The 24,792-nt window shown below is 44.8% G+C and overlaps 2 protein-coding genes across 4 annotated transcripts in view; both read right to left on the bottom strand.

Annotated features, from left to right (window-relative positions):
• Positions 1-24,792, bottom strand: part of LOC111719283 (zinc finger protein 345) — a 369,988-nt gene that overhangs the window by 297,321 nt on the left and 47,875 nt on the right. The window lies entirely within an intron of this gene.
• LOC105749456 (zinc finger protein 345-like) lies at positions 6,246-18,356 on the bottom strand. 3 transcript variants are annotated; one of them, XM_031957338.1, is made up of 5 exons: positions 17,513-18,356; positions 15,463-15,550; positions 10,933-11,059; positions 10,217-10,315; positions 6,246-8,951 (listed from the first exon to the last, which is right to left on the bottom strand). In XM_031957338.1, the coding sequence occupies exons 2-5, from the start codon at positions 15,496-15,498 to the stop codon at positions 6,709-6,711; spliced, it is 2,505 nt and encodes an 834-aa protein (XP_031813198.1). In that variant the 5' UTR covers positions 15,499-15,550; positions 17,513-18,356; the 3' UTR covers positions 6,246-6,708. The 3 variants fall into 3 exon arrangements, with proteins under 3 accessions (XP_031813198.1, XP_031813277.1, XP_031813350.1); XM_031957417.1 differs by having other exon boundaries at positions 17,505-18,356; XM_031957490.1 differs by lacking the exons at positions 15,463-15,550; positions 17,513-18,356 and having other exon boundaries at positions 10,842-10,946.

Below are 24,792 nucleotides of genomic sequence, written 5' to 3' on the forward strand. Positions count from 1 at the left end.
TATCACTCTTGACTTCTTTGCTATATATTTCACCTAAAGGACATGACTGGGATTTCCTCAGAGGAAAGATTGAGCAATCTGGAGGGGAAGGTCCAGTTAGACTTGGACCTTTAGAGGGTGGGACCAAGGAATCAAACAGAAAACAGGTTCTTTGGTTCCTGAGGAGGATGGACCCAGTAGAGGAAAAAGACAAACCAGACCCAGAAGGATTGGAGACTGAGAACAAGATGGTTTAGGAAATGTAACAAAAAGGGAGAGGTCCTAACTGAATGGAATAAACCGAGTGAAGAGCTCTCATAAAAATGGGGTCTCCACCAATGCCCCCTAATTGTGACTTGAGACTTTTCAATAACAAGTGGAGCTAGATCTAAAAGCTGCAGGTGTTCAATTGTCTTAGATAAACATTTCCCTCCTGTCTCCCCCATTCCTTTTCATTAGCATTTAAGTACTTAATATGATCGAGTGTTCTGGAGTCCATATTTAATCTCTGGGTATTAGAACTCTTCAATCAATGGGAGAAAAGTTGCCCTTTCTGTTGAGATTATAATACATCCCCTCTTGCTTTTTTCTTATTTCGAGAATCTCTCTTTTAGTGGCTGATATAAAAAAAGAAGTGAGGAGGTGGGGTAAGAGGAGAGACCTCCTGAAGCATAAGAGAAAGAGACCACAGGGCAGCCCACCACCCTGGCAGGTAACCCAGATTGATATGAGCAGTTTAGCCTCGGGGAGTTGATGTAGCTTGGATTTCTGACTGGATACAGCAAGATGGGGGCACCCACAACAGAGTGTGAACCCATTCCCATCCATGCCCTCCCTGCTTGCCTCACGGAGTAATTTAGCGCAGTTCCTCAGCTCTCTCTGCCAGCCGGAACGCGTTCCTCAGGACCTCTTCACCCTGAGCGACTACAGTGTGTTTCCACTTTCTTACCTCTGGCATAAACAACATTGAACAAGCAAACCTTTGAGTAGCTGCCCAGGAGAATCTCCTTCTGGCCAGCCAGATGTTGCACAATGGCCGATGAAGGGAGTGAGGGAGAGAGAGATTCCCCCATTCTCCCTCGTTCCTCTCGCCCACGTCCTGCACAGAATGTTCCTGGTCTCGAATCCCTGGGGTTCCCTGGAACCAGACTTGCCCTTCCTAGGACTTAGCTATGGAAAGCCCTCAAAGACGGGTGTGATTTCTGTTTGCTGGTCAGAAACAGGAGCTCACACACTGCTCAAAGGGAGGCTCAAGGCTTCCTTGCCTCAAGGGTCACTACTGTGACCGGCCCAACCTGGTGGAGAGGGAAGAGGATGTAATCACGTTTCCTCATCCTTAAGAAAAGGTTTCCTTGCTCGCTTCTCTCCACAAGTCAGAGCCAGAGACCGGCAGAGAAACTGCAATTGAAGTAACTCAAGCATTTTATTTTTCTCAATTATATATAAAGCTAGTTTTTTTTAATATTTATTTCTGTAAGATTTTGAGTTCCAAATTTTTTTCCCTTTTCCTTCGGCAAGACAGCAAGCAATCTGACATAGGCTATATATATACAATCATGTTAAGCATATCTCCATATTCGTCATGTTGTGAAAGAAGAGTTAAAGCAAAAGAGAAAATCATAAGAAAAGGGGGAAAAAATCAAAAATAGTGTACTTTGACCTCCATTCAGACTCCATCAGTTCTTTCGCTGGATGTGGATAACATTTTCTATCCCTAGTCGTTTGGAACTGTCTTAGATCCTTATTTTGCTGAGAAGAGCTAAGTCTGTCATAGTTGATCATTGGCCCATCACCAAGTGTAAGAGTCTTCAGATAAGTTGTGTGTACCAGGGTTTAGAATACTTTCTCCCTTGGTAGCCAGGCTTTATGCTACTCCCTGAGCAGCAATCCCTTGGAGGAACGCCTGGCTCTGTCACAGTTCCAGAGCATCCCCTCTCAGGGGCTCTCCCCATCTCCTACCAGACTCATCGCCTCCTTACAGCCCTCCCATCAGGCCCCAAAGCAATCGGAATGCATTGTGATGCTGCTCCCTAAAGGACCACGAATGCAGAAACGACCTAGTTCCTTAATTAGCTCCAAGTCCCTGCTGAGATCTTTCCCCACAAACTTTCTCTCTTTCAGTGTCAGACCCCTGAGCTGTCTCCTAGACTCAGATAGACATCAATGTGTAATATGTAATTTATTAAGGGCGACAAATAGCCATATTTAAATATTTCAACAGTACATCCACTGTGAGAAAGTTCATAGAGTCACATATATATGTATACACACACACTATATATAGTACATATACATATATACTTAAAGACAAAGGGTTTTGCGGTTTGTTTGTTTTTTGGCAAGGCAGTTGGGTTAAGTGATTTGCCCAGGGTCACACAGCTAGGGAGTGTTAAGTGTCTGAGGCTGGTCTTCCTGAATTCAGAACTGATGCCATGTTAGCTGCCCAGATAAATTTCATTTTTAAAAAATTCAAGCAGTTACAAAGTAAGTTTGATTATATCAATATTATGTATAATATAAAGTCCTAGTCATCTCCTAGTTCTTGTCATAACTCTTACACTTTCAAATATCTATTTTTTACTTTGTAAGGGAACTAATGTAAGTTTTATTATACTGAGAAGAAAAAAGTGATTACCCAAAGCATTTAACGATTATCAAAATAAGTTATGGTAAATGAATTATAGAGTAGTATTGTTCTATAAGAAATAATTGGCAGGATAATTTCAGAAAGACCTGGAGAGACTTTGCATGAGCTGATGTAGCCAGTAACAATAACATTTCGTGATGATCAACTGTGATGGACTTGGCTCTTTTTCAACAGCGAGGTGATTCAGGCCAATTCCAATGGTCTTGTTTTTTTTGTTTGTTTTCCCAGATACTCAGACTCCACTTTTACTTTCACCTACCTTGGAGGCACCAAAAGGTACTTATTGCAATGGTCTTGTGGTGGAGATAGCCATCTACACCCAGAAAAAGGGCTGTGGATATTGAATGTGGATCACAACATAGCCTTTTCATTCTTTTTGTTGTTGTTGCTTGCTTTTTTTTCTTATTTTTTTCCTTTTTGATATGATTTTTCTTGTGCAATATGGTAATTGTGGAAATATGTATAGAATTGCAAATGTTTAACATATAGTGAATTGCTGTCTGGGAGAGTGGGTAGGGAGGAGGGAGGAAAATTTGGAGCAAAACTATCTTTGCATGTATGATGAAAATAAAAAGCTATTATAAAAAAAAAAGATGAAGTCAAAGGACAACAGATAAATAATGGACACTTTCTTTGCCTTCTCTGTTCCCCTTTGTGGATACTGAGGCCACATTTGGCATGAAGTGCATTGACCACCTGCTTCCAGCTCATGTTTGCAGCTGACTGGCCCATCACCAAGCCTCCAGTGCTCTTTCCTCTTTCTTCCTCTTGGGATCCCTAGTCCCCTTGAGGGCTCAGCTCAGGGGCCACCTTTTCCAGGGAGTGCTCTCCCCGCTCCCCATTGTGGTCCGCTGGCTTCTGGAGCTGAATTAATAAATGATCAGTGTAATTCAGGGTAACCCCATCATAAGTCGCTTCTCCCACAAACACTGGATTTTGTTACTGTCCGTTTGAGAGAGCACAGAATCTCGGCACTGATACTTTAAGTGGAATGCGTGTGAGGCACTTAGGACGGACAGAACTGCTAACGCCCCCGGGGAGAGATTGTGTCATTCTGAGGCGAACAAGACGAAGCCCCGACCCCGCACCTGGCGCCCCAGCCCCCGCCACCTCCCTGCCGGGTTGTCCTTCCTTCCTCTGCCTTTTTGGACCTCCCCCTCCCCCTGCTCCTGGTTCTGCCTCTGGGACCAGCGGAACAGGTCAATCTCTCTTCTATATAATTGCCCTTCAAACCCTTGGAGATGGCCATCCCGTCCTGGGGCCACCGGAGACGCCTCTCCATACCGGGACATGGGGCCCTGGGCCCCGAGCAGACACTTCCCAGCTTCCTGTGGGACCCGGACAAGTCACAGAGCCCTGCCTATCTCAGTCTGTTCAACTGTAAAATGGGATTCATAAAAATAGCGCGCCCCAACTCGGGCTGCTCCGGAGACCAAGTATATCTGTGCGGGAAGCTCTTCTGGCTCACCCCACATGGCCACGCAGTTCCCGAACCTACGCTTCCCCCCTGCACCCCCAGTCCCGCAGTCAGCACCCGTTCGGACCGCTCAGGCCTCCTTTCTGATTCGTAACTCTAAGGAGCCCAGCACTAGGGGTCCGTGGCTCCCAGGGCAGGGCAGGGCCGGGACGACTCCCCCCGGGACCTGAGCCACGAGCCCCAGGGGCTGCGCGGAGAACCAGCGGGCTCCGGGGCTTCGGGCAGCGTCTGGGGGACGACTCTCATTGAGAGGAAACTCCTTGTCTAAGGGGCTCCTGAGGGGGAGACGGCGGCCGCGCTTGCTCCGCTCCTCCATTCTGTAACTTACGTTCCCGAGTAGGTGCCGAAGCCGCCCCTCGCAGCGCAGGGGGGAGCTCCGTCCGCTCCGTTTCCTTTCGCTTTGTTTTCTGACGTCACATCCAGGGTCCTCCCGGTCCAGATTCCCAGACCTTTGTAAAGGCTTTATCCCGAGTCGCGTCCTCCGTGATGGAGGTAGGTTCGTGCGGGTCTTGCGACAAATGCACAACATTTATATTGATTGCGAGACCCCAGGCTCTGCTCCGCCCGGCACTCCGTGGGCTTCACAAATGCCAGGCCCACCTCACCCTGTCTCTGCACTCTCGGGGCCCCGGGCGGCCGCTCTTTACCCTCGGGGGTCCCTAGTTGGTTAGGAGACGCCGCCCGCTCTTTCTCCCAAAGCTTATTTTTCGAGACCCTGGACGCCCCCCTCCCCAATCCCCTCTTACTTTACGTGTAAATCAGAGGTGGGAGTGGGCGACCACTAAGGTCTCCCCTCTCCCTCAGCTCTCAATCTGTAATCCAAAAGGAGAGAAACAAAGTTCAGGAGGGAGCGATCACTTCCCCCAAGGTTCCTATCATCTCTATGCACTGATCAATTTCTCCTTCTTGATATAAAAATGGTACTTTTTGAATAACAAAATTATCATTTTGTTGACTCAAGTACATCAAGAAGTTATAAGCTTCCTTGCTTTTGGTAGAGACTTCTAGTTGATGTCTGGTTAACCAAAGTTAATCACTAGTATAATCTTACCTATGTGAGAGATTTATAATCCATTTCCTGGATTTGTCTATTTTCTCCTTTTTTCCAGGGGCTCTACTTTAGGCTTCAAGGGAAAAATCACTTGTTTCTCCATTCTAATCTTCATCCAAATGCTCTATATTGCAAAATAGTTGGCCCTTTTCTATAAAAATCAGAGGTTTAGTCTAGATTCAATGAATTAATTTAAAAAAATATTCGGATACCTTTATTTCAGTGTTTTTTAAATACTATGTGTTTTATGTATTAAAATATTATTCTGAAGAAGATAACAAGGTTCATTAGGCTGCTAAAGGGGACTATGATACAAAAAAATTATTCAGAACTTCTGGTCTATGTGCTCTATAATATTTCCTGCTGAAAAAAAAAATCACCTCTCTTACTCCATCCACTTCAACTGTATAGGTGAAAAAAATTTAGTGTGCCAAGCAATGTGTCAGAAATGAGAAACACAGACAAAAAGAGAAATGTAAAGCTGAACTGCTGAAGAATTTAGATTTGAAAGACTTTCTTGAATGGGAACAAAATACACACATTTCTCAAAATCACATGGTATCTTTATAAAACCAGACTATAAATTAGGGTACAGATAAATGAAAAATGTAAAAATAAATAGTAAATGCTATCTTATGGAGCAAAATAGATTAAAAAGAGCATCTAATACAGACTACAAATAAAGAAACAGAGCTAAATGAACACTTAATGAGATCTCAAAATAACATGTGGGACAAAAGATGAATTACATAACAATAATATGAAAGAGAATAAGATGAAATAATAGACAAAATACCAGAATTTCTGGGAGGCAGTTAAAGTAGTCCTTGGAGGAAAAATTATATCTCTGATAACATACATTTTTAAAAAATGGGAAAAGAGAGGATTAGTAAATTGAATAAATACCTGATAAAATTACAAAACAAACACAAAATAACCAAAAAAAAAAAAAACCCACTATTTTGAAAATAGAGCATAAATTCAGAAACCAAAAAAAAAAAAAAAAAAAAAAAAAAAGGTTGCAGAACTAATGATAAAGAAAACTAAAAACTTTTTAAAAAAACAAAACAAAATTGATGAACTTTTTCCATTTCCAGGTCAGAGGGAAGAAAATCAAATACACAAAAATTTTAAAATGAACACTATGAAATCACAACAAAAAAAAGTGTCAATTTAAAAGGTTTCTCTTCAATATTAACTTTCTGATATAGGCTTCAACTTTAGCCAAAGGCATTTCCACAGTAATTATACTTATATGGTTTCTCTCCAATATTTTGTGATAGAAAGTACAATCTACAGGTGAAAACCTTCCATATCTATTATAATCATATTCTCCAGTATGACTTCTCTGATGTTCATTACATCCTGTATTCTAACAGAATGCCTGCCCACTTTCCTAAGCCTTTTTTCTATAAAGTTCAAGTTCATTAAAATTTAATAAATTTGTTTTCTGCTTGAAGTACTTCACACTGATTGTATTAACAAGGTTTCTTTCTCCAGTATAAACTACCTAGATGCTGAATAAAGTATTGCCCCTAGACATAAAACTTACCATCACTCATTACATTCAGTGTGACTTTTCTGGTGTCTAGTAAGATCTGCTCTCTGTCTATAGGTCTTCCCACATTCATTGCATTTATAAGGTTTGTCTCCAGTATGAATTCTCTGATGTCGAGTAAGCTGTGTTCTCACCCGAAAGGCCTTCCCACATTCATCACATGCATATGGCTTCTCTCCAGTATGAATTCTCTGATGATAAATTAATTCCGCGCTCTCCCAGAAGGCTTTTCCACATTCATGACACTCATAAGGTTTCTCTCCAGCATGAACTCTATGGTGTCGAATAAGTTCTACCCTCTGAGGGAAGGCCTTTTCACATTCATGACATTCATAAGGTTTGTCCCCAGTATGAATTCTCAAATGTTGACTAAGTGTTGCTCTTCGGGAAAATGCTTTCCCACATTCGTGACATTCATATGGTTTCTCTCCAGTGTGAATTCTTTGATGGTAAGTAAGAGCTGAATTGGTTGTGAAAGCCTTCCCACACTCGTTACATTCGTATGGTTTCTCTCCAGTATGATTTCTTTGATGGAGCGTGAGCTCTGCACTCTGTCGGAAGGCTTTTCCACAATCCAGACATTCATAAGGTTTCTCTCCTGTATGTATTTTCTGATGTCGAGTAAGTTCTGAACTCTGGCAGAAGGCCTTTCCACATTCAAGACATTTATAGGGTTTCTCTCCATTATGTATTCTCTGATGTTGAGTAAGCTTTCCACTCACACGAAATGCCTTCCCACATTCATTACATTCATATGGCTTCTCCCCGGTATGAATTCTCTGATGTCGGGAAAGCTGTTCACTCAGGCGGAAGGCCTTCCCACATTCATTACATTTGTAAGGTTTCTCTCCAGTATGAATTCTCTGATGATAAATTAGTTCTGCATTCTGCCAGAAAGCTTTCCCACATTCATGACATTCATAAGGTTTCTCTCCAGTGTGAACCCTCTGGTGTTGGTTAAGTTGTGCAATCAAACGGAAGGCCTTTCCACATTCAGGACATTCATAAGGTTTTTCTCCAGTGTGAATTCTCCGATGTTGGGTAAGCTGTGAGCTCCGCCAGAAGGCCTTCCCACATTCATGGCACGCATAATGTTTCTCTCCTGTGTGAACTCTCTGATGGTAACTGAGTCCTGTCCTCTGACGAAAAGCTTTCCCACATTCCTGACATTCATATGGTTTCTCTCCAGTGTGAACTTTCCGGTGATAACTTAGTCCTGTCCTCTGGCGGAAGGCCTTCCCACATTCAGGACAGATATAAGGTTTCTCTCCAGTATGAATTCTCTGGTGATAAATTAGACCTTTCTTCTCACGGAAAGACTTTCCACATTCATTGCATTCATAAGGTTTCTCTCCAGTGTGAATTGTCTGATGGCAAGTAAGATGTGCACTCAAGCGGAAAACCTTGCCACATTCGTTACATTCATAAGGCTTCTCCCCGGTATGAATTGTCTGATGACGAATAAGGTGGGCATTCTGGCGGAAGACCTTGCCACATTCAATACACTCATAAGGTTTCTCCCCAGTGTGGATTATCTGGTGTCGAGTAAGTTGGGTGTTGAGGCGAAAAACCTTTCCACATTCAGTACATGCATAAGGTTTTTCCCCAGTATGAATTCTCTGATGTTCAATGAGGTGTATACCCAGAAAGAAAGCCTTCCCACATTCATTACAAACATAGGATTTCTGTCCAATATGAGCTTCCTGCTGGGAATTACAGGATGGATTGCTACTGAAGACTGCCCCAAAGTTATTATATTCATAGGTTTCTTCTGCAGGATACAATCTATGATATTCAATAAAGTCTAATTTGGAACTGAAGGATTTCCCATACTCATTATTCTTAGAAAATATTTTCTTAGAGCAGATCCTATTACATGAATTTAGGTCTGAATATAAACTGATATTCTCTCTGTCGGTATGACAATCTTGGAGACTCCCACCAATACACACTTTTTGCTGTGGAAAAATGGCTGGCTCAAGACCAAAGGTTTTACCATAGGTGTCACATTCCTGGCCTTGTGTTTTATTGGGAGTTTTCCTTTGGATAATTTTTCCTGGCTGCAAATGAGTCTCCTCATTGCTCTGCTCCTTCTTTAACCCTGCATCATATCCCCAGGCCGCTCTGAAATTGTAGACCAAAGAACCATGCCATTTTGTGAATCTTTTCTGAGATGATGATCCCATAGAAATGTCCAGCTTTGGAACTGATTCCTTGGCTTCAGGCCTAAACGTCCAATCTGAAAGAAAACAAAGTATAAATGTCCCCATGTATTTACTGCCTTACACTTAAATCTTTCTTGTGTTTCCTCCAGGAAAACAAAACTACAGGTAGAACAAATAATACCATCTTAGGTTTATAATTTACATAAATCATCCTTCACACTGATTTTCCCAACCACCTTATGAGATAAGTCCATTCTAATATTATATAAATGAAGAAACTGGGGCTCAGAATGGCTTGCCTAAGATCACATAACTAATGATTGGCAGAAACAAAAGTGGAGCTTAAATATCCTCTTTCATCCTGATGGCTCTCCCCAAGGGACTGAACTGTGAATAAATTTTGAAATAAGATTGAAGAATTATTAACTATAGATAACATTGAGAAGATTCCTGAATTGATTCAGAGACATGGTTAGCTTGGTCTGCTGTTCAGTTTCTGGGCAAAACTAAGATAATATGATTCTAAATACTCCTTACTCCCAATAAACATATTCCCGTGGCTGAGGAAGGTCACAAAAGGAAGAACAGAGATAATTAAGGGGTTTCTGTTCCTTCAGATTCTCCTTTGAGGTTTTCTCTTTCATTTCCTTTTTAAGACATGCAGGGTCCTATAATAAAGAATTATTATAAATAATAATAATAAAGAATAACAATAACAATAAAGAACCCAGTATATGATCCCCAAAAAAGGACATAACTGCACATTGCATGTTTTAAGGAACACAAATTAATTGTTCATTTCATTCTGAATGTCTTGAGAGCAAAAAGAGGGCTAGATTATCTGGGCTTTGGGGGCTGGATTATCTGGGTTGAAATTCCATCTCTCTGGTTTATTACCATATGACCTTGGACAAATCACATAATCATCTCTCTAAGGCTTAGTTTCCTCATAAACGAGAAATAAGGGAACTGGACTACCTGATACCTGTAGTTCCTTTCAACTCCAGATATTTGGCCCTATTATCCCAGAATCAGAGTATTTCAAGCTGAAAGAGACCTCATGAGGGAGAAAAAGTATCCTCTGTGTTGGTCTAAAATACATCAGATACACATTTGTTATTTGCTGATTACAAAGAAACCCTAAGTCAAGGATACTGTGACAACTCTCAGGAGTCATTGACTTTAAAGCAGACCTGAAAAAGAAACTTGACTATAACTCCTGGGGAGGAACTGAATATTCTCAGAGGCAGCACATTCCAGTTTGGGAAAACTCTAGTACCCTGAAAAGATGAACACTGGGGTGTCTGTCATGTCTCACCCATCTCTCTTGTTTACTCACTCGGGTAGTCATTCCTTGGGATGACATCTCCTCTGGTCATCCAAGGAGCTTCACCTCGCTCCAGCTGGTTGATCACATCTGGCTTTGAAGCTGCCAATCCTGTGCATTGGAAATGAAAGGGGTGTTGATAGACAATCAGCTCAGAATTCATTCATATCCTCTCTACTATAAGGTAAATGTGGCTATCCCTTCAAGAAAGAGAAATCAAGGCCTTCTCAAGAATGATCTGTACTGTGCTCCTGGGAGATATATGGCAGTCACAGGAAATCTAGCCTTAGTTCACTGGAACTACTCCCTATGAGGGTGGAAAGAGTTCATGTTTTGGGCATTAAGAATTCAAGATCCAACTCTGGACCTCAGGGAACGACATCAGGGAAGGTACAATTTCAAGGGCAACACAATCAAGCAGCTAGATTACACTTTACAAAGATCTCTCATAGACTGTATACTCTTTGAGAACAAGAACTATGTCTTTTTGTCCTTGGAGCCCAGGAAAGCATCTTTTACTAACTGGGAAATTAATTCATGCTTTTTGAATTGTTGAAAAACTTTCTACTTGGGAATAGGTGACATAAAAGAAGGAAAAAAACCTTTGGGTTTTGCTCACTACATTAAACTCACTTACCATTCAAGCCACAACACAGCATTTCCCCAGAGAATAATCAGACCTTCTCTGGGACAGAGTCTGGGTCCCAGGAAGGGCCTGAGGTCCTTACCCACACAGACCAGGTTCTGGTAGTTCTCCAGCATCACCTCCCGGTACAGCTCCTTCTGGGAAGGGGCCAGGTGTCCCCATTCCTCTGGGCTGAAGTTCACAGCCACATCCCTGAAGGTCACTGAGCCCTGAAATACCAGACATGAATGTAATTACCCAGGGGCCATCCCCCACTGGGGAAGGAGATGTGGTGAGCAACATGACTTTCCTAGTCAGATGGCTCGGTGGTGTGTCCAAACCTGCCTTGGACACGAAGAACCTGAATGATACAGGACAAGCCATTTTAATCTTCCAGGCTCCAGGTCCCTATAATTTAAAGGGCTGTCCTAGAAGACCATGGGGGAGGTCCTTTCCCCCTCCAGACTGAGGATGCGAGGATAGTGTACTCCAGGGGTTACCTCTGATTATTTGGCTTCCAGAGTAAAGCCCTTCTTGAGCACTGCTGGAAGGAGTCCAGGAGTCACAAGGCAGATGCAGGGGCAGCTTGAGCTCAATTCCCTTCTGTTTTCCCTCCTCCGGACAAACATACAAAGTTCCTTCAGATGATTAACATTGTCAAGATCTTGAGGACGGTCTGTCAACCCACACCAGAGGCCCTCTTTCTTAGTTATGTTTCAATGAACTTCTGATTGTATCAATATGGATAGCACTTCCACTGTACAAATGACAACTCACTCATAACTTCTCATTCTGCACACTTTGTCACATTCTAGACATCACATTCAGGTTTGAGGTTAGAACCAAATCTAGCGTTAGGGGTTCAAGTATGTATCGTAAGCTTTCTTCTACATCTCTTTTCTACATTTCACTGTAGCCAATGGAACAATTTGAAAAGTTCATCTTTTATCCTAACAAGACTAGTCTACCCCCCCCTTCTAGTCATATTCCTCAATAATATTCTCTTTTTTCCCTCCATAGTATTTTATTTTTCTAATTACATGTAAAGTTAGTTTTTAATATTAATTTATATATGATGTTGAGTTCCAATTTTTTCTCCCTCCCTCACCTCTCCTCTCTCCCCAAGTCAGCAATCAATCTTACATATGTTAAACATGTTCAATCATTTTAAAATATTTTCATGTTCTGAAAGAAAAATCAGAACAAAAGGGAAAAACCACAAGAAAGAAAAAGCAAACAAGGAAAAAAAAGTGAAAATAGTGTGCTTCTATCTGCATTCAGTCTCCATGGTTTTGAGAAACCTGATTTATTGGGGACCCTCACTCAAACCCTAATCAGTAATCACTTCATTGTGATTTTATGGGGGGATGATTGTTAGTAATTATTCATTTAATAATATTTAAATGACTGAGTAGATAATAAGTATAAGTAATTCATAATTTGTATACATTATTTAGAAATATAGATTCTGACAGAGAGGCTTTTTGCAGGACTCCTGCTTATAGATCATTATATATTATTTGTCTATCAACATGACACTGACTTGCATAACTACAATACTCTAAGAAGTCTGACATGAAATATCTCTATCCCGCGGGTCCCACGTTCCATGCCGGCAAGAGGGAAAGCCCCCATGTTCCGCGCAATGTTGCTGGTGCTACGTCTCCAGCAGCGCAAGGCACCATCTTCCCCTGCCCACCCAGTGCCGATTTTTAACCTCATAACCCTGCCGGAATTCACACTTCGGGGGGTGCATTGGTCGGTCACCATGGAAATGCCGTTCTAGTTTTAGCAAACTTGTAACCCTACACAGAGCCCTGAGATGAGAGGATGGTCTGGGGTCTGCCTGGGTGGCGGGAGCCGGATGCTTGGAGCTCTGCCTCCGTTTCTCCTTTGGGGCGTCACCATAGCGCGCTCTGGGTGTGGATGGCGTTTCCATCCCAAATCTATTGGAACTACCCCTCAGGAATATTAAAGTCACCCATTGCCCAGGTCATCGCTGGAATCATTAGCCTTTCCATTGCCCTTTGGGTCCATCACAAATCTGAATTTGCAGAGAGGCATTTGAGGCTTCCCTCACAGAAATCTTCCCAGGAGATTGTTCAGAAGAAGACCGGGTGTCCATCAAGAGACGGCGGCTCTGCAAAAGTCCCAGATCTCCTGGCTAGGGACTTAACGTTAAAGGGGGAATGGCCCTACCTTCAGGAGGCACACCCTCAAACAAAGTACCTAGAAAAGAATTTCCTCCAGCTGCTGATTCAAACCCAAGCTTCTGGGTATCTTTGTTGCCTGAGCAACCCCTATCCTTGGCACACAGCCACCCAGTCAGTGTGTGATCTCCCTTCACCTCCATCTTCTCCTTGCAAACATCTTATTTACAATTTCTGCATCAAATTCGTTAATTAAGATAAGTCGCATTTATTGAATGTTTACAGCTCGCCAAGCACTTTACTAAACCCTGAAATATTCGTCTATCATTTCCTTTTTTCCTCCTGACTCTTCTGGGTCTACATATTAAGCCCAGTCCTTCAATAAACCCTTATCAGGTGCCCACTGTGGGTCACGAACCATCAGGAGACCGGAGGAGACCAAGAACAACCTCGGGCAAGGGCTGCCCTCAGAGGAGCCTCTGGGCGAGGGGACGCACAAGAGTCACCAAGGGCTAGGAAAGACTTCCTGAGGAGAAGGGGGCGGGGTGGGGGGGAAGAACCCTTTTTTGGGTCATTTGGATATTTGTAACTTTCAAAGTTATCAACACATGATCCCCACCCACTCTGTGCAATACCCCCTCCAGGTTGAGAGTCAGGACCTAAAGGCAGCAGGTGTGTGTGTGTGGGGGAGAACATGGGGAGGGGATGGCACTGGAGGGTTGTCTGTGGGCATCACTCCAGAAGAGCACGCAGGGAGGGGCCAGGAAGGGGGTCTTTTTGCAACAAAATCCTGAAAGTCTGTCAATTCACTGAATATTCATTCATTCATTTATTTACTTCCATTCAGGATTATGGTCAACTTTGTCAGGTTACCTGAGCTTTTCTCCCAGTTACCAATGTCTCTTTAGCTACTGTGCTGACCCTGGCTATTTGCAAAGATTGTATCAAGATTGTGTAAATATAATATTAGAGCAGTTCTATGAGAAACTTAGAAATAAAAACCGTCTCCAAGGGAGCTAAGCTCACCTTATGAACCTGTCAGAGCTTTTGAAGAAAAGAATTTCTTCCCTGGTCAAAGCAAGCAATGGTAATAAGGACAATGTTCCTTTAGAAGCCAAGAATGGGCTACTGAGAGTTCTCATTTGTCTATTCATATTAAGGCAGTGCCAGAAATCCTTAAGACTAACTAGTAGAATCTAAATTTCAGTAATTTAGTTCTTTCTGGGGGTCCCGTGGTTCCATCATCATATACAGACTCTTATTTTTTACTTTGTCTGGCCCCATGCTGTACATACTCTGAAATATTTGAAAAAAAAGAAATGAATGAAAATGCAGATGTCCTGGTCATGGCGAAGAGGTACAGAACAGCAGGCTATTGAGTCAGGACCAGTCTTGTATTTATAGGTAAATGAAAACTGGGAGAGTTGAATTGACAAGTGCCCTAATTAAAGGCAACCTCCCACTTGTCAAAGTGGAAAGCATACATGCATATATCCGAATACAGCAACAGGACATATTTTGTTATGTGGCTCGACACAACTGGTCCTTCTACAGGGCAACACTTTAATCTCAGCCTCAAGTCCCTGAAGTTTAACGTTCCTGTGATGATCTAACACCACAAATATACCTTTGAGTTGTTTTCACTTTATAGACCCTACTCTCGATGTGTAATTTAAATGCAATTTTCCAGGTTGAGGAAATTTGTTAAGAATTCTGGGGAAGCCCTAGAAAGAGTATTCCAGCCTAAGATATTTTATGCCAGATCTAAGACATTTGGTGAAAAAGAGATTTACCAGAAAATTTTCCTCAAAGCAGTCACTTGATATAACTAACAAATATTGTTTCTAATACAAGGCTGAATGACTAGTTATTCAGTGAAGCATCAGGGACATGATAAGCAGGAAACAAATACTTGTGGAAGAATGTGCCCAAGGCTTATAGAGAAAATACCTGGTTAACACTTTCCCTACCTTGTTATCTTAAATGCTCTAGAACTAAATCCTGTCTTAGGGCTGACCCTCCCAACAAGATTGGATGAGATTCTTGAGCTCTAAGTTTGAGTAAACAAGAGACCTATAGAAACTCTGAAGATGGGATTCAAGCCCAAAAGCTCCATAATAACAAGCTTGGCAGATCTGACTGCCCTGGTAAACAAGAGTTGATTAGGGAGTGGTGGAGAGCCCCTCTGTGTGCCCTTCACAAATTAAGGAGGCAGGGAACTGGAGAGGAAGGAGAGCTGGGTTAAGGACCGCTTACCCCGCCAGTTCTTGGCCTCCTTATCTGTAAAATCTATAAAATCAGGGCTGGATGAACTAAGCCCTCCTGTACCCTCCAGCTTTCTTCTGTAAAATGCTTTCTCGGGTCTTTCCTGGCTTGAACTAGGTCTGAGAGGTCCCTGACACAGACTCACAGCCTGTGAGATAGCAAAGTGTCAAGAGTTCTGGACCCGGGGCCACCTTGGCAAGCAGGAAATGGCCACTTACCTGTTGGGCCCTGGCTGCCAGGAGCACGAGGGCCATTCCTGACCCCAGGAAGCTCCCTCCGTGTGGGGAAAGTCTCTGGAAGGCAGGTCTGAGGAGGAGAAATGACCAGTGAATGGGACTGATCCCCACATGCTGGCCACCTGCGCCCATATACCATAAGGGAGTGGGCTAAGGCACCAAGGATATGACCAATCAATGAGCATTTATAAAGTGCCTACTATGTGCCGGGCACAGGGCTAAGCACTAGGGAACAGAAAGAGGCAGAAGACATGGAACCCACACAAACTGTCCACAGGATAAATGAGAAATACTCATGGGGAGGCAGGCACTAGGAGCAGGAAAGGCTTCTTGGAGAAATCGAGACTTAGAGGAAACCTGGGAAAGCAATAAGTGGAGCGGAAGGAGAGCATCCCACCCAGCAGAGATTGAAAAAGAAGGTCTGAAGCTGGGGGTGGGGTTTGCAGGGCAGCAGGACCCCGGATCAGAGAAGGCAGTCGGGACTAAAGGTCTGAAGGCTCTGACTGCCAGGAGGGCTCTGGGCTTGATCTGGGAGGTAAGGGGCAGGAAGGGGGGAGAGACTGACATGGCAGCAGCTCCTGGTGCTCTGGGGGGAGGGAATGAGGGCCCAAACCCAGCCGGCCGGGCTGGGGGAGAGAAGCAAACTAGGAAGACATCCCTCGGCTCCGCCTGTGCCGGGTCTGGGGAGTGAGGCAGATCGAGGAATCTGGGGTCGGGCTGTGAGTCTGGGGGCCGGAAGGGCGTCTTCCCCTCTGCGGTCATGGAGAAGGGAGGAGAGTTTGGGAGGGAAGTGAGCGAGTTCTGCTTCAAACACGTGGCGTGTAAGATGTCTGGCGGACACCGACTTCCACATGGCCGAAAAGCTACGTGACATTCACCTGGGTCTGAGAGCCATTCATGCCATTAAGTCCCTGGGAGCCGATGAGGTCCTGAAATGGGGGCGCACAGAGAGAAGCGGGCCCAGGATCGGGGTCCTGAGGAACACCCGTAAAGGACATGACCTGGGTGGGGGTCCGGCAAAGGAAACCGGGGGGGCCCAACAGCCACCGGAAAATGGGGGCGCGGCAGGTGAGCCTCAGGGAGAAGCCGGGGAGCTCCAGGGGAGCGCTGACAAAAAGGGGGCGCCGTGCTCGGGGGGGAGAAGCCAGGGCTCTGGGGGAGTGCTGACAAAAAGGGGGCGCCACGCTGGGGGGGGGAGAAGCCGGGGAGCTCCAGGGGAGCGCCGCGCTCAGGGGGAGGGGGAAACCGGGGAGCTCTGGGGAAGCGCTGACAAAAAGGGGGCGCTGCGCTCCGGGGGGGAGAAGCCGGGGAGCTCCGGGGGAGCGCTGACAAAAAGGGGGCACTGCGCTCCGGGGGGGAGAAGCCAGGGAGCTCCGGGGGAGCGCTGACAAAAAGGGGGTGCTGCGCTCCGGGGGGGAGAAGCCGGGGAGCTCCAGGGGAAGCAGGGAGCGGGGATGAGCCGGGAGCCCCTTCCCGCCCCGGGCTACGGAATGGGCCTGGCGGGCTCCCCCCCACTCCCTGTGCCAGGGAGGGCAGCCTGGCGGGGGCCGGTGCCCGGGCCTTCGGGGGTCCCGCACAGCCCGGGGGGACCAGGGGCACCTTCTCCCTGCTGGGTCACATTCACCTCAGGTCGGACTCACTCTGGGGGACTAACAGGCCCCAGGGCAGGATGTCAGGTGCTTTGTGGACTAAGGTGTGAACCACGTGCCTCTGAGAGGGCTGACCCTGCATTCGGGCAGGGAGTGGAGGGGGAAGGAGAGAAAAGGAGGGAGGGGGGAGGGGGAAAAGGGAGGGAGGGAGAGGGAGGAAGGGGGAAGAGAGGGAGGGAGAGGGGGGAGGGGGAGGGGAGAAGGATAGGCCCCCACCACCGGGGAGGGGGATTAGCCGCGGGCTCCCCCCAGGCTGGAGGTGGGGACGACAGAAAGAGAAACCAAGGCAGCGGGTCGGAGGGCACAAGCCGCCCCCTCCCCTAGGCTGGATACAGAGACGGGGGAGGGGCCTGAGGGTCCGGGCCCGGTACTCACTCACTCACCCGGAGGACCCCCCTCAGAGGCGGCCTGGAAGCGTCAGGCGGCGGCCTCGGGATACGGAACAGAAAACGGAAGGGGCGTAGAGTGTTCCCTGGCCCGCCCCCTCCGGCGTCTCCCGGACCAGTTTCTCCTCGTTTCCGGGAGTTTACCGCAGTTTCTCACGGGAAATGTAGTCCAGCGACCAGGGCGATTTGTGCGCGTGCCTTGGATTTCAGACAGGGAAAAAACCCCTTGGTCCCGCCCCGGAGACCTCTGGACACACAGGCCCCGCCCCTTTCGGGGCGGCCACGCCCCTTGGGCCGTTTTCTTGGTTTGCGCTCCTTCCTCTCTTTAGCCGGCTCCCATTAAGCTCCTGCTGCGCACTAGGCCCTAGCTAAGCGCCGTGAATGAGTGCTACGTGCCCGGAGCTCCCACGGGGCGTCTGGCGGGGGAGGGAGCCCGAGTTCAATCCAGCCTCGGGCCCCCGGCCCGCTGCGTGCCTCAGTTTCCCCCGGGGCTGTTGCGGGCACTAGAGGGGAACATTTATGAAGTGCTGTCCCAGGCTCCGCCTGGAGAGGGCGCCATAAGAACAAGACTTATTGTAAACTTCCGCCTCTCCCCGGGCAGTTTCATCCGTGACCTGACTTCCCAGCGGGGCCTCTTCTCACCGAGGCCAGTGGGGACTGGCTGGGAGGAAGCCGGGTCTGCTCTCGGACCGCGCCCTCCCCGGAGGCTCCCCCACCAAAGGGACGGGCCTGGGAGGAGCTGAACGCGTGGGCTCCCTCCGCACCGAGCGGGGTCATCTCCGGGCTACGGGAGGAGAGGCCGCGGGGCCACGCCCAGGGCGGCCGGCAGGCCCCGCACGTGTCCCCCCCTGGGCCGAGGGCCGACGTTCCGCAGCTGCGCCTGCGCGAAAGCTCTGGCCTGAGCCCCGTGGGATCCCCTGGGGTGGGGGAGGGGCGTGGAGGTGGGGGAGGGGCGTGGGGGTGGGGGTCCGAACTGGAGGAGGCAGCGTTCGGTACCTCCACATCTTGGGCGTCCGGTGCGGGCCGTCTTCACCTCGGATCCTCTCCAACCCAAAGTTTGCCTCCTCCTCCCTTGAGGCTGTGCTCCCAAACCCCTAGGAGGGCTGCGCAGGACCTTGTGCCCGTGGGCCCCCTGTGGTTGAGGAAACGGCGGCTCGAATTCGCACCTACGGGGAGACACTTGAGAAGAAGCTAGATATTGTATTAATTTGCAAAAAAGGAAAATGCACAGCTTGTGACAGTAGCTACTGACTCCCAATCCTAGCATGATTATAGAAATATCAGCATAGATAATGAGGGAATAGAAAACATGGCCAACCCAGGGAAGTACTGTTAGGGCTCTTACATCTAAGCATCGCGCTTAGCAGTTCTCTGGTTCAGAGTTCACACCTTTCCCTCCTCTAAGAGCTCACACATTAGTTCACACATTAGCATTGGAGCTTCACAAGTCAGGAACCCACAATCCCACTCTCGGGAGGAGGAGTCAACCTTTAAGGGTCACGCCTTTAAAAGAGCATATAAAAGGACGAGCCTCAGTCAGGAGTCAGTTTAGGAGATTGAGAGCCAGAAATCAGTTGGAGAGATTCAGAGCCAGGATTCAGAGAGAGCTGGAGACTGAAGCTGCCAGAGGCAAAGGACTAGCAGCAAGAGCTCTCAGAACTAAGGAAAGGTAACCGGGCTATTTTGAAGGAAACGATAAAGGATGTGAACTTTTAACAAGCTGGCTTCATTTGAGGTGCTTATTGATCTTAACTGAAACAAAAGTTGCCTCCAGAAGCCCCCCAAGAAATCTGCTCCCAGAGAATGATCATATTTTAGAAAAGAACACTACAAAGTACCAGCTCCTGAGTCTCTCAGCTGGGGAATCCTGGATACAGCTCTCAGGGTCTGTATTGGGAACAAGGGGTCCCAGGCTCAGCATCCTCTTGATGGGTGAAATTTTTTCCTCAGAAAGGAAACCCTTGCAAACAAAGAAGGCTGACTGCCAGCAAAAGAAACTAAGGGGCAGCTATCCTGTGTGTTATCCATCAAAAGGGTAGCCAAAGCTCACCAAGCAGTTCCCACAGGCTCTCACTCACTCTCAGAGAGCTGGGTAGGTTCCTAGCCACAGGCAACAGATATTCTGTGTTTATGTCGGATTTAGCATGTCTTCAAGATCCCTGGGGCACAACAGCCTGCACTGAAGTATGGAAGGACTTCTAGATTCATTTACCATTTAGGCCCCTGTACCTCATCCTCTGGATGGAGAATGTTCCATTTTGGTGCTGATCCCCTGCCCTCATTGTCTTCATCTTCCCAGGATGCCTCAGGGAGAGGTGAGAATCGAGAGGGAAAATTCCCTAGGCTTACAGCATTATAAGACAGCCCCCCTCCATTCTGAGGAGCTCCCCATTAGAATGTCTTCTGCAAAATCAGCTTATAAGACCTGACAATGAGATGCCCCATATTCTTCTGAAATCATCCTGGACCTAATACCGTCCAAAGAACAGGTGGCCCATCAATAGCTCCCTTAACTGTAACACTTTCTACAACTTGAAGAGAATTTGGGACCTAGCCCAGAAATTGGGAAATGAATTGGCTGGGACTAGTAGGAAGAAATCCCTGACTGAGAAAAGAGATACCATGTGAAATTATGAAAAAACTTAAGAAATTGCCCAAGGATCTGATGAAAATCTGGCCTTTTTTCAGGGTGGTATAATGATCTCTCTTCCTGCCAGTTCCTCATTGAGAAGGAATCTGATGGTGAAAACGGGGACTCAGTTCTCCCTCCCCCACTTTCAGCTAAGAGAGCCTCCTTTTCTCCTTTTTCCTTCTTTCTCTGTAGCAGGGGTGAGTATATGAGAAAAAGAGAGAAAATGTACTCAGTGCAGTTAAAATTATTTGACATATGGTAGTAAAAGCATGGGTAGAAAAGAAATTATATTCTGTTTGCATTGACTGTGTGAACAGAGGATTTAAGAGTTTGGAAACTGTTGGAAAAAGAGAGAAGAGGGTTATCAACAGGCAGATTTGAGGGTGGTGTCAATGAAAATTCCCAGGTGAAGGCCTGCTCTCTGGAATAGAACTGACACTTAACCCTTCCCTGGCTCACAAAAAGAAAAAAAAAAGATTTGTGTGAATTAGGAAAGAACCAACAACCAACAATTTAGGGAATCTTACAAATTAAAGTTAAGTACTAGTCAATTTTAATGTTACTTTTTAAATTGGTGTAATGTTTTCACACTGGAGACTGCAGTGTAAATTATATGAAATTCCTATCCATTTTTGTAACAGATTACAAATTATAAACAAAGTTAAGAACTGAATAACTTAAAATATGGTAGAAAATTTGTTTAAAACTTACTTTATTTTTATCAGCCTTGTTGACCCTGTTTTATAATGTTTTAGGAAACCGGATATTTCCAACTTTACTTGTAGTTAAGAACTAAAACAATTTGCTTATCACTTTTAAAAAATTAAGATTGTTGATTAAACTATGTGGAGATTGTTCACAGTGTTTAGAAATGAAAACTGATCATTATAGTATGTGTAAAGGAAGGGATGAGATGAAAGCCATATCTGGATTGGTCCTCCTCATTTTGAGTAGTCTTCCTTGGAACAGGAAGGTGTGCAGCATGGTTAGTCTATTCTGCACCCCCTTCACAAGGTTGGAGTGTGTCAAAGAGCATCGCCCATAGCAGTCCTAAGGATAGATGGGGTAAGCAGACAGGAGCAACAGATTCAGCCCTTTCCCTGGGGCCCCTGTCGATGCTTCTTAATTTTTAAGCATGACAGATTTCTTGAAACCAGTGATGTGGGTACAGTCATTAACCCTGGGAAATGAGACAGTTTGGGTTATGGAGTTTCTAAACAATGAACTTGTCTTGCTGAGAATTTAGAAGTTTTTATTTTTTAATCATGTAGAAAAGATTTCTGATGATTGATCTTTACACCAAGATGAGTTTAAACTAGAGAAGAAAAACAAAAGAAAATTAATGAAAGATGTTAAGTGAAATCTCTTTTATGTGTGCGTCCTAGTAAATTATTTTTGCTTAGTGCAGATTTATGAGACCAAAAATAATTGTATCTAACCCTAAATCTTAATTAGTGAGACTTGATATTTGACATGAAATTTATTGGGATTGTAATTGATACTGTTTTGAGTTTTAATTCATATATGATTGTCTGATGGGTCATCGGTCAGTAATCAAGAGAAATTTCACAAGCTACTCAGAGGGATGTTATTGAGGACCGTGACTAGTTGAAGGGGCAGGTCAATTCCCCGAGAGCCTCCACAGCTGTGGATCACAGCATCTGAAGGAGCTTCAGGGCAGCCTTTGCTGACACAGGTGTTGTGGACTGGGAATGAGATAAATTGGAGGCAGAGGGAGGAGGAGAGAGGTCAGACAACACAACGGCCTCTCAGTCAGGGAGGTCAGAGAACAGCAACTGCCTGTCAATCTCCTTGTATCATCATCATCATCCTCTCACATGAAGAGACAGGTCTGAGTTAGACCTCCAGCAGCCACTGGCAGGTGGCTTCTGTATCACAACAGGATGTGATCCTGAACTGATACAGGTGGAGGTCTGTATCTGAGCCACTTCTGGGAGAACAACTTTTGATCTAGCACAAGGTGGGATCTTTCTGGCTCAGTTTCCCTTTTATGTTCCTTTGATTCATCCTTTGCCACTCGTGACCCTTCTCCTCATTGTCTTGTTGCTTTTGATATTTGGCCGTGCCTTCTGAATCTGCTCATTAGCTTTGTATCCTCTAGGCTAGAGTCTTTTAAACTCCAGGTAATAGTCCATGATGGCTACACCTCCATAGGAACTTCCCTGCATCTCCTGAATTCAGTTTAAATCATCTCTCTCCCCCAAAGGCAGGGACAGCTGTATGACCCTTGTCAACCTGAAGCAGTTACAGAATAAATGACCTTCGCCTCTTACCCCACTTGACACTGGGGGAAATGATGAGATAAGCAGAAGCTTTCTGCTATGAGTAATAAACATAAAAAAGCTAATACCTGGTGGGCCCAGTGAGGCAGTTATGAATAGATATCCATCTGCAGCAGAATATCTGGCAATATTTATCTGATGACAGACATAAAAGAACTCCCCCTCCCCCAATACAGAACCTACATGTGAGAAATCCTATCTGAGATTGTCCAGTTTTCTTGTTTTGCCAATTCTCCCTTTTTCTTACTCACCATTCTCTATATAAACCCTTACCTTACTCTGCTGGGCTCCTAATTTCTTCAAGGACTTTAGCCCCCTGAGTGCATAGACGACCTCAATAAATGCACACTTGTGACACATGCATTACTTCAACACTCTGATCCCTTGGTGATCTGGTGTAAGTTCCTGAAGTCCATGAACTCCAATCCACAAAAACAAAACAAAAAATCTTTACCATTGTTTTCCTTAACCTCTAGCTGGAACTCGGTATTTATCTCAGGTCTGAATGTAGGCAATAATCCATTATTCTAAGAATGAACATTCAAGCTTCATCAGAGTGCCACTTGGTTCCACCATGCAGAAAAGCTGAGTATTCTCGGTGTTCCAGCCTTGTTCCACAAAAAGTTTGATTTAGCATGTAAAAGTCTTATATGTTCCTGGTTGTTTGCATAATTACAATAGTTGGTCTTTATATAGTATTTTAAGGTTTGAAAAGCACATATTTGATCCTCACAATGACTCTGGGAGATTGGTACCATTATTTCCATTTTACAGTTGAGGAAAATGAAGCAAGTAGAGGTTACGGGACTTGTCTAGGATCAAATAAATGTCTGAGGTCACATTTGAATTCAGGTCTTTCTGACTCCAGGTCCAGCACTCTAGACACTGTGACAGTGGGGAAATGTAAATAACAGATATATACAGGCCACTATTTATAGAGAAAATGGAATTTCAGAGGAAAAGACTCTGGCAGTTTGCAGGACCGAGAATAAATGAAATTTGAGCTAACTTTTTTTTTTTTTTGATTAAAGCTTTTTATTTTCAAAACATATGCATGGATAATTTTTTTAACATTGACCCTTGCAAAATCTTGTATTCTAATCCCTTCCCCCAGATGGCAAGTAATACAATATATGTTAAAAACGGTAAAAAACAAAACAAAATAAAAAAAAAGTTTGTTCAATATATACATATTTCCACAATTATCTTCTCTTGTGAGAAATCAGATCAAAAAGGAAAAAATGAGAAAGAAAATAAAATGCAAGCAAATGACAGTAAGAGTGAAAATACTATGTTATTATCCACACTCAGTTCCCACAGTTTCTCTCTGGGTGCAGATGGCTCTCTTCATCACAAGATCATTGGAACTGACCTCAATCATCTCGCTGTTGAAGCAAGCCACATCCATTAGAATTGATCATCATATAATCTTGTTGCCATGGTCTGCTGATTCTGGTTCTGCTCATTTCACTTATGATCTAACTCTTAAAGCACGCACCTGAAACCAAAAAGCTGTCAGGAGGGAGAAAATTGTAGACATGGAGAGCACCTAGTACAAGGATATCCCATATGGGAAGTGGAGTTTGATGTGAGAGGAACAGGAGAGCAGGCAAGGGGATTCACTGGAGCAGAGTAAGGAAGACTAGAAAGGTAGGAAGGGGCTAGGTGACCATGACTTTAAATGACAGATGATATTCTAATTGATCCTGGAGGAAACTACTGAGTAGGAGTATAATGTCATGCTACCTTTTGGGAAGATCAATAGGAGCTGAGGGAGGTCAGTAGCTTGAACTTTTGTTCTATTATGTGCAAAGATGAAGGCTAATCGATAAATTTATTAATTTGAAATCATGGGGAAAAACCCAAGTGATTAATTTGTTTAAAGAAGATTGGAAAAGTACAGAAATGATTGATTTCTGATGAAGGGAGTCTTCAACTCCCTAGCTTTTGAAAGAAGGATGATTCTTGATAAGGTGTTTGGAATAAAAAAAGATATATCCTTCCTCTTTGGCCATTTTTATACTGCTTAAAAGTTTTGCAAAAACTTTTTCAGCCAAAAGAATGGAAAACTGAAGACCAATTTTATCACTTACCTGCTGCCAAAGAGGTGACTAATTTCAAATATAGGGTGCTACAGACTTTTGTCGGCATTGCCAGTACACCAAGGGTTTTCCCCAGACAAGTCTGAAATGTGGGTTTAGCTTAACCCACTTGCAATATGTATTTGATGAGAATATTTTTGGATATTTTTCATAATTTTGTTCAGTGAAGTATCAGATCTGGAAACATTCATTCTGATGAAATTGTCCTCCAAAATAAAGAAATATATTTCTTTGTAAAAA

This window comes from Sarcophilus harrisii, chromosome 1 (assembly GCF_902635505.1).
Source record: "Sarcophilus harrisii chromosome 1, mSarHar1.11, whole genome shotgun sequence".
NCBI classification, from domain to species: domain Eukaryota; kingdom Metazoa; phylum Chordata; class Mammalia; order Dasyuromorphia; family Dasyuridae; genus Sarcophilus; species Sarcophilus harrisii.